At 30.7% G+C, this 13,110-nt stretch overlaps 2 protein-coding genes across 5 annotated transcripts in view; one reads left to right on the top strand and one right to left on the bottom strand.

The window, feature by feature from the left end:
* Positions 1-4,821, top strand: part of Fhos (Formin homology 2 domain containing) — a 50,859-nt gene extending 46,038 nt beyond the window's left edge. For 2 of the 3 annotated variants that reach the window (XM_018504905.1, XM_018504906.1), the window contains exon 18: positions 3,713-4,821. In XM_018504905.1, coding sequence (XP_018360407.1) covers positions 3,713-3,786 — 74 coding nt within the window. In that variant the 3' untranslated portion in view covers positions 3,787-4,821. The remainder of the gene's footprint in view (positions 1-3,712) is intronic. The other variant, XM_018504908.1, reaches the window with a different exon arrangement.
* A 1,452-nt stretch (positions 4,822-6,273) lies between these two features.
* The window catches only part of Fkbp14 (peptidyl-prolyl cis-trans isomerase Fkb14), a 66,105-nt gene continuing 59,268 nt past the window's right edge, over positions 6,274-13,110 (bottom strand). The window contains exons 2-4 of one of the 2 annotated variants that reach the window (XM_018504920.1): positions 11,769-11,932; positions 7,800-7,912; positions 6,274-7,184 (exon numbers count right to left, since the gene is read on the bottom strand). In XM_018504920.1, the coding sequence (XP_018360422.1) occupies positions 6,996-7,184; positions 7,800-7,912; positions 11,769-11,932 (466 nt within the window). In that variant the 3' untranslated portion in view covers positions 6,274-6,995. Of the gene's footprint in view, positions 7,185-7,787; positions 7,913-11,768; positions 11,933-13,110 lie in introns of both variants that reach the window. The other variant, XM_018504919.1, reaches the window with a different exon arrangement.

Genomic DNA, 13,110 nt, shown 5'->3' on the forward strand with positions numbered 1-13,110 from the left:
TAAAATTGAGAGACAAAAACTACAATTGTAATTTTCAGAATTTTTTAAAAATAATTTTTTAATAAAAAATTATTTACTTAAATTACTTATTTCATCAAAATATATACAATATTCTCCTTTTTAATTCAAACATGTTCTGTATTGATTAAAATTGAACATTTAATATTTAATATTTAATTAAATTTTTATATTATTTAACGAAATTTAATATATTATTAAATTCAACATTCGCTAATTTAGAAAATATTAAAATTACAATAATTTTTTTATAAAGCTAAAAATTCAAAAATACCACGCAATAATGAAATACTGTAAAAAAATTAATACGTGCACGGTATTCATTTGTAATTAAAAAACAATATGATATTAAATACATTTGTAATATATATTTTTACACAATCTCGTTCTAACTTAATATATCATTTTCAATGACTAATTGTCATGACAATCTAGCACCGGCAATCTATTACAATGTAATAATAATATATATTATATCATAATCATATTTACTCATACAATGGAAATTCGGTATCATTATAAATTCGCTCAAAAGCTGGGAAAGATAGATAAAAGCTGTGAGAGATCTGGTCGCAGCAGAATCGGTTTACATTCCATTAACAACGCGTTAACAACACAACGCGTAGGTTGCTTGTATTCATGTATGTACCATCCGTGTGCCACGTGTAACAGCAAATAATCAGCCCGTGGACTTCATGTTTGTAAAGTCGCCAGAGCACGAGCGATTTAACTGAACAACATTAAATTGAAACGCCTCGCGGCACGAAATTCTATCAATTCGCAACAACGAATAGGAAAAAAGGAGGCAGAGAATTATTACCCGTTTATATATGGTCGTTTATATGAAAAAAATTAAAATTTAAGACAGCAGATTAACAGCTCGAATGTAATACGACAGGAAGCAAAAATGTTGCATTTATGAATATTTTAGTAATTTACGCAGAGATTGCTGTTTACAACGCTGAGAAATATTTCATATGTGAATTTCCATGGTGACATGTTCACTATTTACAACCTACAGTCTTGCAAAAAATTATTAATTCATAAGTATTCCTATTAAAATTGTTATAAAAGTATTTATCTCAGTTACTCTAATTTTTAACTATGACAAACGAATATAAATATTTAAACTTAAAGTGTAGTTACTTTTTACCGTGAGAAAAAAGATTATACAAGATTTACTCTTTTGCCCATTTACCCTCTGTGCCTTTGCAAACGCAAATGCGTTGATTACGAGGATAACGAGAAGGATCAAAGGAATAGCGGGCAATTATCGAAGAAAGAAAATATAGTAATGTTGGTAGTTTGTGATCGAGAGTCCTTTGTTACACGATATTATAGATGAAAGAAACTATAACATTATCGATATCGAGGGTCCTCAGCGATATTATCTCCGAGTAGGTACTTTACATCACGTTTATTGTGGTCATTCGTGTTATCGATTCCACGTTTGCAAACCGTAATGAAACCGTAATTACCGGACAATGCTCTAATTTGTCATTGACTTTAATAAGCAGGATTAATTGTAGTGAGTATCGAATTTGAAATAGTTAAAATAATTGATCTTTTTTGTATGTTGTAATCTCTTTTGTACACTTTTCTTTTTTATTAATTAATTTTAAAATATTTCAGAAAATAAAATTGAAAATATTTCAGAAAATAAAAATAAAAAGCTTTAATAATAAATCAATTGCCATAATTAAAGTCTTAAATTAAATTAAGAGGACAAATCTATTTTTTTCATGATATAATATTTGTAAAAATAATGTAGAAACTTAAATTTTACAAATTACAGAAAAGTAAAGAAAGGGAGTATTAAATTTTACAAAAAATAAGCGGAATATTGCTTTCCTACTTTTCTATCAACTTTTATATAATTTTAAAGAATAGTATTTTAAAAAATTTATATTTCTCTCTCTTTTGTCAAAAGAACTTTTGTATTGCATGTCACATTGCATTTTTTTACCTTGATACAAATTTTAAATAAATATATTTAAGGTAAACGTCCCACTAACCGGACATATACCTATATTCGGACACTTACACATAATTTATTATTATTAATCTCAAATGTTATTTTTAATACAATATTATAATTTAGTTATATTTAAAAATTACAACTAAATTATAATATTGAATTTAAAAACATTTAAGATTAATAATATTAATAAATTTTGTGTAAGTGTCCGGACATAGATGCATGTCTGATCACTGGAACGTTTACCTTTATTTCATTTTTGCTTTTCAATTTATAAAATCAACCATTGTACAGGGTGTTACAGATACATACTAGGCAGTACGACGGGTTGCACGGCAATTTTGCATAGGTTAAGCGCCTACCCCCGGGCGCCTACCCATGCAAAATTTGCCGCGCAACCCATTGTACTGCCTAGTATGTATCTGTAACACCCTGTACAAATATTACGTCTTCACGCATACTTACTGCTATATATTTGTCTCAGTATCATTTTGGAGGAGAAATTTCAAATAGATTGCAGTAATTTCCTATATCCACCAATAATCGTTAGCTTTCGTAGCTGTATTCCGAACAGTTTGTTTGCTATTGGACATATCGGCAAACCATCACGTCGACTAATCTACACACAAAGCAGCAAATTAACTCTCGGTTAATTATTTACGTGATCGAAATAGTGCGATATGTGTAACAGAATTCCGATTTACACTTGTGTACATTGATACTGTTATTAATATCTCACCTGATTATGTCGGTATTTTAATCGATGCATATGAACGAAATTTAACAATGAATGTCCTTTATGCAACAATCGCTGACAATTACTGACGGCAAATTAATAGAAGTTTGACTAAGTCTCAACGCGCGAGCCTAAAGTGTATGAAGTTCTAACTGAAGTGCTTGCAGCTTATTAATTAAACGTTGTTGAACTTAATACGATTTTACATCAGAGACTAATGAAAGAGGACTATTAGTATAGAATTGATGAAAGGACTAATGAAAGAGAACTATTAGCATAGGAAACATTTCAACATTTCGTAGGTGATGGATTAACATAAAAGTGATCATATGACATCAAAATTTTATTCGCCATTATAACGTTTCTCCTTTATTTTTACAGCATGTTTCTTGGAATGCCTCAATTGTATAGATTATAATTTTCTCACTTGTCCTATGTTTTATGTATACACTCTTCGAAATAATACATATTTCATACACTGGAAATAATGCGCATTTAGAAAATTTATCGTTTTGTGTGTTTTTATCAATTTATGTTAAATTTACAAATCTATGAACGATATCAAAGACGCTACACTAGAAGTGCAACATAAATGCATTACATATCGTTTTCTCATTTTTATTAATTTTTTAATTGAAAAAAGGTTTCAGTAAATATTTTAAGAGATTTCAAGCAAAAAGTCTACATTAACATACAATAATAATCTCAAATATTTTTGAATGCGTCTAAATTTTTATTTTTATTTTGGAAAAACTTAGAGAAATACTTTAAAATTATCTTTTGTTTTAAAGATTAATAAAATATTTTTATTATATGTATAAAAAAATATTATAAAAGATAATTTGTATATTATTACGTAAAAGAAAGGTGAAAGAAATGTAAGTCAGTGTGACTCATTTAAAAAGTTTTATGTCACATTTGCTTACGAGAAAATAAAAAATATTATTAGCGCAAACGACTATGTTATGCTTCTCTTTCAGTGCGTAGAACGTTAAAGAACGGTCTCTCGGAAGAGGAGAAGAAGCACATCGCCGCCTACATCAAGGGCTACTGACTGTGATAATACTCGAAGGCCACAACATGCTCTCACGAAACGAGACGAAGAAGGAACAGGAAGCTAATACTGCGAAGGGGCGGAACAGCGGAAGCTCGGTGAAAACATTGCGACCTCTCCATCGTAGATCTTCGACTATAGGATCCCGTTTTCCCCTATTACCAGGATGCTCCGAGATCGGACGGTATCGACGATCGACTCTACGACACGTCGCTGACGTTCGTCGAATTCAATATTCGCGTGAAGCCCCATGTGCACTTCATGTGTGCACCTGTCATTCGATTTGCTAAGGTAGGATGATAAGTATGAGCAAAAAAAAACAGGAAAAAGATATTATAGTTTTGTTGCGAATTAAACAAGTATTAATCGGTGATTTAGGCTTAAGCCAATGATTGAGAACAGGTATTTCTCTTAACACGTCGTTCGCGCACGAGAAACAATATCTCGGATGCGTATTAGGAATTATTATTTAGGAATGTCCTTATAGAAAGATTTTTATTATGTAAGTCCTTCTGTAAACATTTTTCTGTTTTACAAAATTTTCCTTATTTTGTATAGAAATTTATGAAAGTTTCAAGTTGTTTACGTTTCCTTTTGCCTCTTTGAAAGTTATTACGCGTGTTGTGCGTATATTATATACATTTTACGTATGTATCGTACTCGGTACTTCTCGGAAGATTCACTCGAATCGCGAACGACAGGGTCGACTTGACAATCATATAACAGCACGTGCCTCGACGAATTTTTATAATCGATCGATTTTTAAGAGCGACTATTCCGAGTAATCGATGCTTTTGTATCGATCCATTTACAACGAAGAAACAACCATTTTGCATACGAAGTAAATATATTCTAGATTCTAGAACGAATTCCTGTCGAATAGCAAACACATACCGGACAACATAAATCTGCCTAGCAGCTTAATTATTTTAATCATCATTTTATTATTGCGTTTCGTAGAAACGCATAATCACATTCATTGTAATTTCTGTGGAAATGATTCTTTAAATAAAAAGAGAAGCAATTATAAAAATAGATATGAATATTTAATTCTCCTTCTTCCTTCAAAATGTTTCTTTTTTTCAGAGAAAAGCAACTTGTTTTAAGATTGAATACTTTCTGGATTTTTCAACCTTGATTTTTTATAATATAAAAGGTAAGTTTTATATTAAATATAATATAAACGATTAAATACAAGGCGAAGGTTAAATAATTATTAAATAATTATAAATTATAAACTAATTTTTAAAAACGTATTTCAGTTCTCTTAAATTCCTGAACTTGAACTTTGTTTTCTCTTCAGTTTTTGTTTGCATAAAAAATAAATGATTAATAAAATAATAGCTTGTGATGCAATAAATCTTTTACTTTTATAATCATACTCTAGATAATGACACTTCAAATAATAATAAAAAATAATAAGAATAATTAATATTGTTAATATGTCCGAAAACATTGTTATTCCAAAACAAAATGAGACAAAAAGTTATTTGAGAAATATCATGCGTTATGTACGAAAATTAATTGTGGCAAATATATGTGTAGAAATATTTGATTGCAGATCCATAAAATATTTTATCGCATTTATAACTGTTGCGAATAAACTTTCAGATAGGGATGCAGAAATTGAAAGAGGTAGTTATATAACAAACTGTGCTCGGACACACGATTTATTATTAACCATCATCCAACTTTAACAACATACAATATAATGTAGTAATAAAAACGTATCAGTTAAAATGTAATAATGCGACGATAGGGGGATGCTCGCGTAAGAGCGACCATATTCATCTCCACTACGCATCCTCGGGATATTTCCTCTTCCTCTTTTTTTCTTTATCATCCTCTTCTTGTCTCCTACGTGAATATCGCGCGCGCGCAACTCTCGAGCAAGGGATCGTTATGACTGGGACAGGTTGGTGGAAGCTTTGAGAGTAGGACAGAATGCATGTGATTTTCAGCACCATACGTCGATGCTTTTTAGTTATGCTAACATTTATAATCATGTAGAAAAAACACTCTTTCCGTCACACCTTTATCTCGCTCAATCACAAACTCTCTCTCTCTCTCTCTCTCTCTCTCTCCCTTTATATTTTTATATAATATATATAGCGCGAAACATACACAGCCTCACTTCACGCCACTACAGTGCAATCATTCGAGCAGACATTCATATATTTTTTTGTTTATATTGTATTAAAATGTACAATGATGTCGTTCCGCCGGAATGTTTCCCTAGGAATATTCGTGAAATTTTCATGGATCTTTGTAAAATTCCGTAGATTTTTAAAACGGTTGAAAATAACAAAGGAAAAAACGCGATATTTATATTAATTATTTAAAGACTATAGATTTGATATATATTTTCACGATTTACCAGGGAACGAAAAATTTGTTTTATTAGAAACTTTATTTGATAAAAGAATCATAATTCTGCGCAATATAAATTATTTATAAAAACTAAGTAACTGCAGAAATAATTGTTTGTGTACTGTGGTATAAAGATTTTTTCAAAACGAGATTGTATGATAAATAAAATAAACAATATTGAGCGATAAAAATTGCAGATCTTCCTAGTAAGATGTGCTAGGATAAGAAAGGTTCAGGTGAAAATTACACCGGAAATTGATCAATATTTCCTCTGCAGATTCTCAATTAACCTTGTGCGTATAAGATGGCTCGCGGAGTGTAATCGTGATTCCTATTTTCAAACGAGTGAAATCGTATCCTTTAGAACACCCGAATTAAAAAATTAGGAAATCTTTAAGCTATTTAGGACCATCATATAGTTTTCAAAACTTCTAGGTTCCCTTTTTTCCAAATTTTTCAAAAAACAGTTTCACTTTACGCTCTTCGTTGTTAATAAAAATGTCCACCTACTCTTGTAAGTTTCCTGCAATCAAGAACACGAATACGACTCGACGAGCCGGAGATTCCCGAAGATTGTATCCCTCTGATGCTGGTATCAGTGGTGCTATATCAGAAAAGTTTGCTGATAAATTTGCTTGATCTTGCAAGTTCGAGCACGCGTGTACTCGGCACAATCGATCATTGGATCCTTCGGGAATACCCGAGAGGGGACTCGAAGAGGTGATTTTATACAGAGGTGAACACGTGATGGCGCGGGGCGCGTCGATATCGTCGACGGTTGAGACGACGACGACGTCAACAACGGGCGCTTGGAGACGCGATGATGAAGGACGAAGACTTCAGAGCTCATCATGCTTCGGCCCACTGAACTCGTCGTGGGAGATGAAGCCGTTCTTGTCCTTGTCCTCATGTTGGAAGATCTCCTCGACGAGCTTATCATGATCAGCCAGCATTTTCTTTACGTCTTCATTTTCACTAGCGCCCGCTTGCTCGGCTTCTATCACCTGTTTTCGGAGATAATCGCTCACCTGCAAACAAAAAATTGACCATGTACCGATTAATTAAAACGATGCATAGAAAATGGCATAAACGTCTACAAAGTATAATATACATATGTAAATTTATAGAATAAAGTTAATATTGTTAAGTTTGTAATTCAGCAGAAAATTTAAATGGATTAAAATATGCATATTAATATGCTGCAAATTATTCCTGTAATACGAAAATTAATTTAAATTTCTGTGTGTCAAATTTCTTTTTGTCTGTGAATATTGTAAAATTTATTTCTCATTTTCAACATGAAAACAATTTCATAACTTTCAATTATCATGATATATTGCAGCAAGTATTACATAACTACAAAGTTCTTTTTAATTATTTGTTATACGTTATTTGTACTAATGTAATGCGAATATGTATGAAAAATAATATAATAGTTTCCGGATAATAATATACGAATATATCTATAAGTATTACAGAACATTTAAAAAATACAAATAAATTTTAATATTATATTACTTTCGGCCATGCGTATAAAAACAAATAGTTTATATATTAAAATATTTGTAGCACTATATTTTTCTACTACCAGCACCACAAATGGCCCAAATAAAAACTTAAAGTGATCTTGCCATTGCTCTCACCTCCTCGCGGGACAGTTGGTTGTCTTTGTCAGCATCGATTTCTTTAAAGACGTTAGCGGTTGGGGGCGAATCGCTAATATTCATAAGTTCAACTTCAAACGTAAGAGTAGCACCTGAAACAACAGTAACCTTTTATGTTAATAGCTTGCATAATGTATATAAATTATTACAGAGAAATACGATAGTAAAAAATTTTCTGAGAGCAATAATAATAATTAATACTAAATAATAGGAAATTTACATTTTGTTAATTAAAGCATTAAATTCATATTATACTAATGTAAATATTTTAATATGGTTCAAAATTAAATAAGCATAAAATTTCAAAAAAATTAATTTTCTCTTTTTTTAAATCTAATTTATTTGCTTTGTTAGAGTTAAAATTATTTTACAAAACAGTTATTTTTTAACATTTTAGATGATTTACTTTATAAAAAGTTGATATATATTTAGGTGCAAGAAGATTTCCACTTCGAGAGGTTTATCCATTTACTGCAAATACTATTAATCTCGATTTGGCAAATACTCGTAAATCATTTTTAGAACTCATCGATCTACTGTCAAGCACAAAGCTTTTTACACGTTTTGGCGGATATATGTGAAGGATATATAGACTATATATTTATAGAGTAAAGGGTCAAATCGACAAGTGTATCTGAATGTGCAAAATAATAAAAAAAGCATAATAATATAAATGCAGCCTAAATTACAATCTGACATGCTTTTTAACTGAGCTGATTGGTCTGCTGAATGCAATCATTGTCTTTGTAAAGTTTTTGATACTTAGAAATTCTAATTGTAATAAAAGAGCTATAAAATACATTGTTAAATTTAGAATTGAACCTAAAATTAATCATGCACACGTACACGTTCAGATACCTAGACACGGCCAAACATTAATAATAATGCATACAGAAATTCGATTGCCAATAATAGTGTCTATAGATATCCGAAATAACAATGACCAGCAAATGCAGCTGGGGAGGAGCTAACGAAGTGTTCGGCACGGGAGAGAATGCATACGCGCGCTCGGCACGTCCAGCCATTAATTATGGATGGTCCCGTCGCGATTAAGCTGGCCCTAATGAAATATGGCGCTTAATTATTCACTACTTAAACGAGTGAAATTAATACGGCGAATAATAATGCGTTGCCCGGTGTAACAGCCACTGTCGCCGTGGAAATTGGACGTGAGAAATGGAGAGGGATGATGGGAATATTCCAATCCTCGCGCGCGGTTCCCTCTAGTATTCTTTATCATCGCATTCCGTGTGGGAGGACATTTCGATGGCAATAGTTTGCCGTGTAGTTAAAAAAAAACGCCCGCTAAGCTGTATATACTGATATAATAAACCATTATACGTAACAAATAGGAACCAAAATTGTGGAATATAAAATTACAATAATAAGTTAAACTAGATCATTTAAACCAATAAATCAATTAAGTAAAGAAGCGCCAATCCGGTCGAGGTTAGATCTTGATCTAATAATATTTATATATATCAACATTAAAATATAAATATTTTAAAAGTGCTTCAAAGTGCGTGCTGAACCTAGTCAGTCTTGAAAACATAGAGAGAGAAGAATTTAAATTATAGCTGAAAATAGTAATATCACAAATTAAATTGATTATTAATTTAATAATATATAATGATATTAATAATATCATTATTAATCAATAAATAATAACAAGTATCTTAAAACATTGAAGAGGGCTTACTTATTGCTAAAAATATTACAGGACATCTTAATAAATTCGAGACATATGGTACTATTTGTCTCAATAACTAATATATACATAAGGAGAGAACTTATTAAAAAATGAATGTGTATAAACAATAATAAGTTAAAGAGTATAATATGGTTGTGTGAATAAATCAATTAAGACTCGTGGTTGACAGAATATTTTTAGTAATAAATTCTTTTTAGTATTTCATAATATTTGTTAGCATTATTATTATTATTAATAGTTAATTTAATTTTGGTATTACTATATCCAATTTTTAATTTAAGAATATGTTTTTAAGACCACAGTTTAAAGTATAAAAAATGTATTTAAATATAACCTTTAAATCGAACTCTCGAAAAAATCAATACAAAAATTCGGGCGCTGAGAGTCAAAATTGCGGTAATTAGTGTAAAAGATGACTCGAAAGTAAGCCGAAACGTTTGATGGTTTTATATATTTATACTTGAATAAAAAATCTTTATAATTTTGCACTAATTACCGCAATTTTGACTCTCAGCACCCGAATTTTTGTATTGATGTATTTAAATATTTATATATTATAGAAATATTATTAGACACTAAGATCTAGCGTTTACATTTCACGCTTCTTTACTTATGTGATAAAATAATCATATAGTGGTATGAAAGCGTCATAACTACACTATCGTAATTTACCGTTTGAAGTACGTATTAATTTTGAATAAACTCGTGAAAAGATCATGTATCTAAAAAATAATAAAAAAATAAACAGTAAAACTGGAGCGAAATGGCGCGATTTATCCACGCGCGAAGACCCCGCTAAAGAGGCGAATCGTTTATCATTGTTGATCCCGCCATTGCAGCTTTGCCGAGAGTCGGGCAACGATGCTCAATTTAATGGTTGATGCTTTATTGGATTTCCGTGCAATTGCATTTTTGACTTCGATTTTGCTGCTAACGACTACCCTTGTATCGACCTGTCCAATAGTGTTCATCACCCCTTCCTCTCTCTACCGATTCCTCACTAATCCTTTCGCGCGTAAAAATGGTCCAACGTGTAATTTGAAAAATGCTCACGTTAGCACGACGCTTTTTAATCGTGACGAATACCGTTGCTGTCTGGTTGATTGTCGAATATATACCTATACTGATGCGTATTTCAAGTGGTAGTTTAGAAAAATTAGGAAAGCACTAGCTCGCGAGCATAGAAGAGAGTACAATAAAATTATAGTAGCTGTTATTAATTTGTGAGCATTTATTTTATCAATTCGTGAAAAAATTGAAAAAATTTTTAATAAAATATCGATTGTTAATTACTCACGTACAAAATAATTCGTGTCTCTGAAAGCATACGTGTATACACTTTTTTAAAAGATATAAAATATTGAATCAAATTTTATATTTTTTATAGTAAATTTAATTTCTTTTTTCTCTCTCCACTAATAATTGTACAGATTATTATAGTATATAAAAATTATATACTTATACATGTTATTATGTAAAAGAACTTTTATAACTTGCCAAATAGCTTCATTGTTATTATGTTGTTATTACCATATTGTTCTTCAACGTGTGTATAAATAAATATTAAATTAATTTACTACATTAAAATTTATTTAAATTAAAAAAATGATTAAAAATTAAAAAAAAGCTTGATTTACACATAACACAAACATACTAAAAGTTTTTCTAAACTTATTAATTAATATTTACAAAAAATTCTATTCAGTAAATTCTATAAAGGATAAATAATAACAAATAAATACTGTAGCTTTTAAGGCTTTTCCGTGTATAATGTACAAAATTTAACATAATATATACAATTTAATGTGACGTATACAATATCTATTTTATTTAAACATTGCATATTACTTGAAACTGTTTCATTTATAATGAAATATGAGTAAAATCATATATTATTAGCTTGTCATTTCAATGTAGTCACGTACAATAATTAAATATTAAAACATATTTTTATTTTTAATTACATGCACACGTTAATTATCATTACTTCAGTATATATGACTCATTTGACTAATGAGAATTTATTTTATGAGAAAAATTTCAAATAAATTAAATTGTTCATCGAATAAGTCTGTTATTTTATATAGAATTAAGCGTATAATTTTACCCAGGCAAATCTTTTACAATACTAATATATTATATATGAATATTAAATTTTTAAGTACACACAAAAAACATTAAATATAAATATTAAATGTTAAAGGAAATTCAAAAATAATAAAAAAATGCCAGCCTACCACCAGGAATAACGTTTCCAGCTCCCTTTTCGCCGTATCCCAGCTCAGGTGGTATCGTCAATTTCCTTTTTTCGCCTACGCACATATCCAGAAGACCTTGATCCCAACCTTTAATAACTTGTCCAACACCAAGCTGGAAAGTAAATGGTTGATCTCTATCCAAACTGTAACAAAAAAAGGATAATCTCACTTAGAGTTACATTCTACTAGTCACACTGTAAAATATTAAATTAAAACACACACACGCACACACATTTCTTTGAATAGACATGATCTTTTACATCTCAAGATACAAGAAAATATAAAAATATGTTGCTTATTAAAAATTGTTTAGAAAAACAAGTGTTATTTCTGTCCATAGAATTTTTTCTTCAATCACAAAGCATTGGTATTATAAAACAATTTGCAAAGATGTGTATTAATAAATTGTAATATGTGAGAAAATCGTCTTTATACAATAGAAATATTCTTTCTGTGTTTGCATATCATTATGTCTTTAGAAGATATGAGGAATTCTTCATTTTTCAAGCATAACGGAACGTGCTCAGTCTTTACTCGCATTACATCGCGCTAACTACAGTAAACTTCCTTATTTCAGAGGCATCAAAATGTTTGTTGTAACAAGTTTCGTGACGACTTATTCATGTCGAGAGTTAAAAGCGACACGGCGTAAGGAGAAGAGCGACGGACTAATTGGAAAACGTGCGGAACAATCAAGTCCCATTTCGCTACACCGCGAACTTTCACCAAGAATTCACTATTGTGCCGGCGTCGAATGCAACTTGCATGACTACGCTCGATATTTCGCACCAAATCTAAAGGCTTAGGTCGTTATTAGAAATGTCAATTTGTCGTTATGTAAAATGGAGAGAGAAAGGCGGAGAGAAAGAGAGAGAAAGCGAGCATGTATTCAGCGATCATTCCCAGGGCGAAAACCGACGATTTCTTGCGTCAGGGGAATATTACGGAAACTAGCGAGGCAAAGCCGATGTTGTATGTTTTCTGAGCCTCCTTCGAGGCATCTCAACATGATGGTTATACACATATATGATTAAGGGGCACGACGTCAAGCGCACACGTAAGTTGAAAGTAACACACGGCAACGTGCAGCCAGATGCAGCCAAGTGAAGAACTTCATGCACGAGTACGAATGCGATGTAAAAATGCAGTGTGATAATATTTGATTTAAGAACCAAAAATATGAACATAAATAGAAATATGTAAATTTCCTAGAAAAAAAAACAAGAAATGAAGAAGAATAATCAAAATACCTTGTAAGCAGCATAGAAAATCTACGCATGTACAAGTAGCTTCATTTATAATACTTATATAGAGAAAAGTT

The sequence above is a fragment of the Trachymyrmex cornetzi genome, unplaced genomic scaffold (genome assembly GCF_001594075.2).
Source record: "Trachymyrmex cornetzi isolate Tcor2-1 unplaced genomic scaffold, Tcor1.1 scaffold188, whole genome shotgun sequence".
Taxonomy (NCBI): Eukaryota; Metazoa; Arthropoda; class Insecta; order Hymenoptera; family Formicidae; genus Trachymyrmex; species Trachymyrmex cornetzi.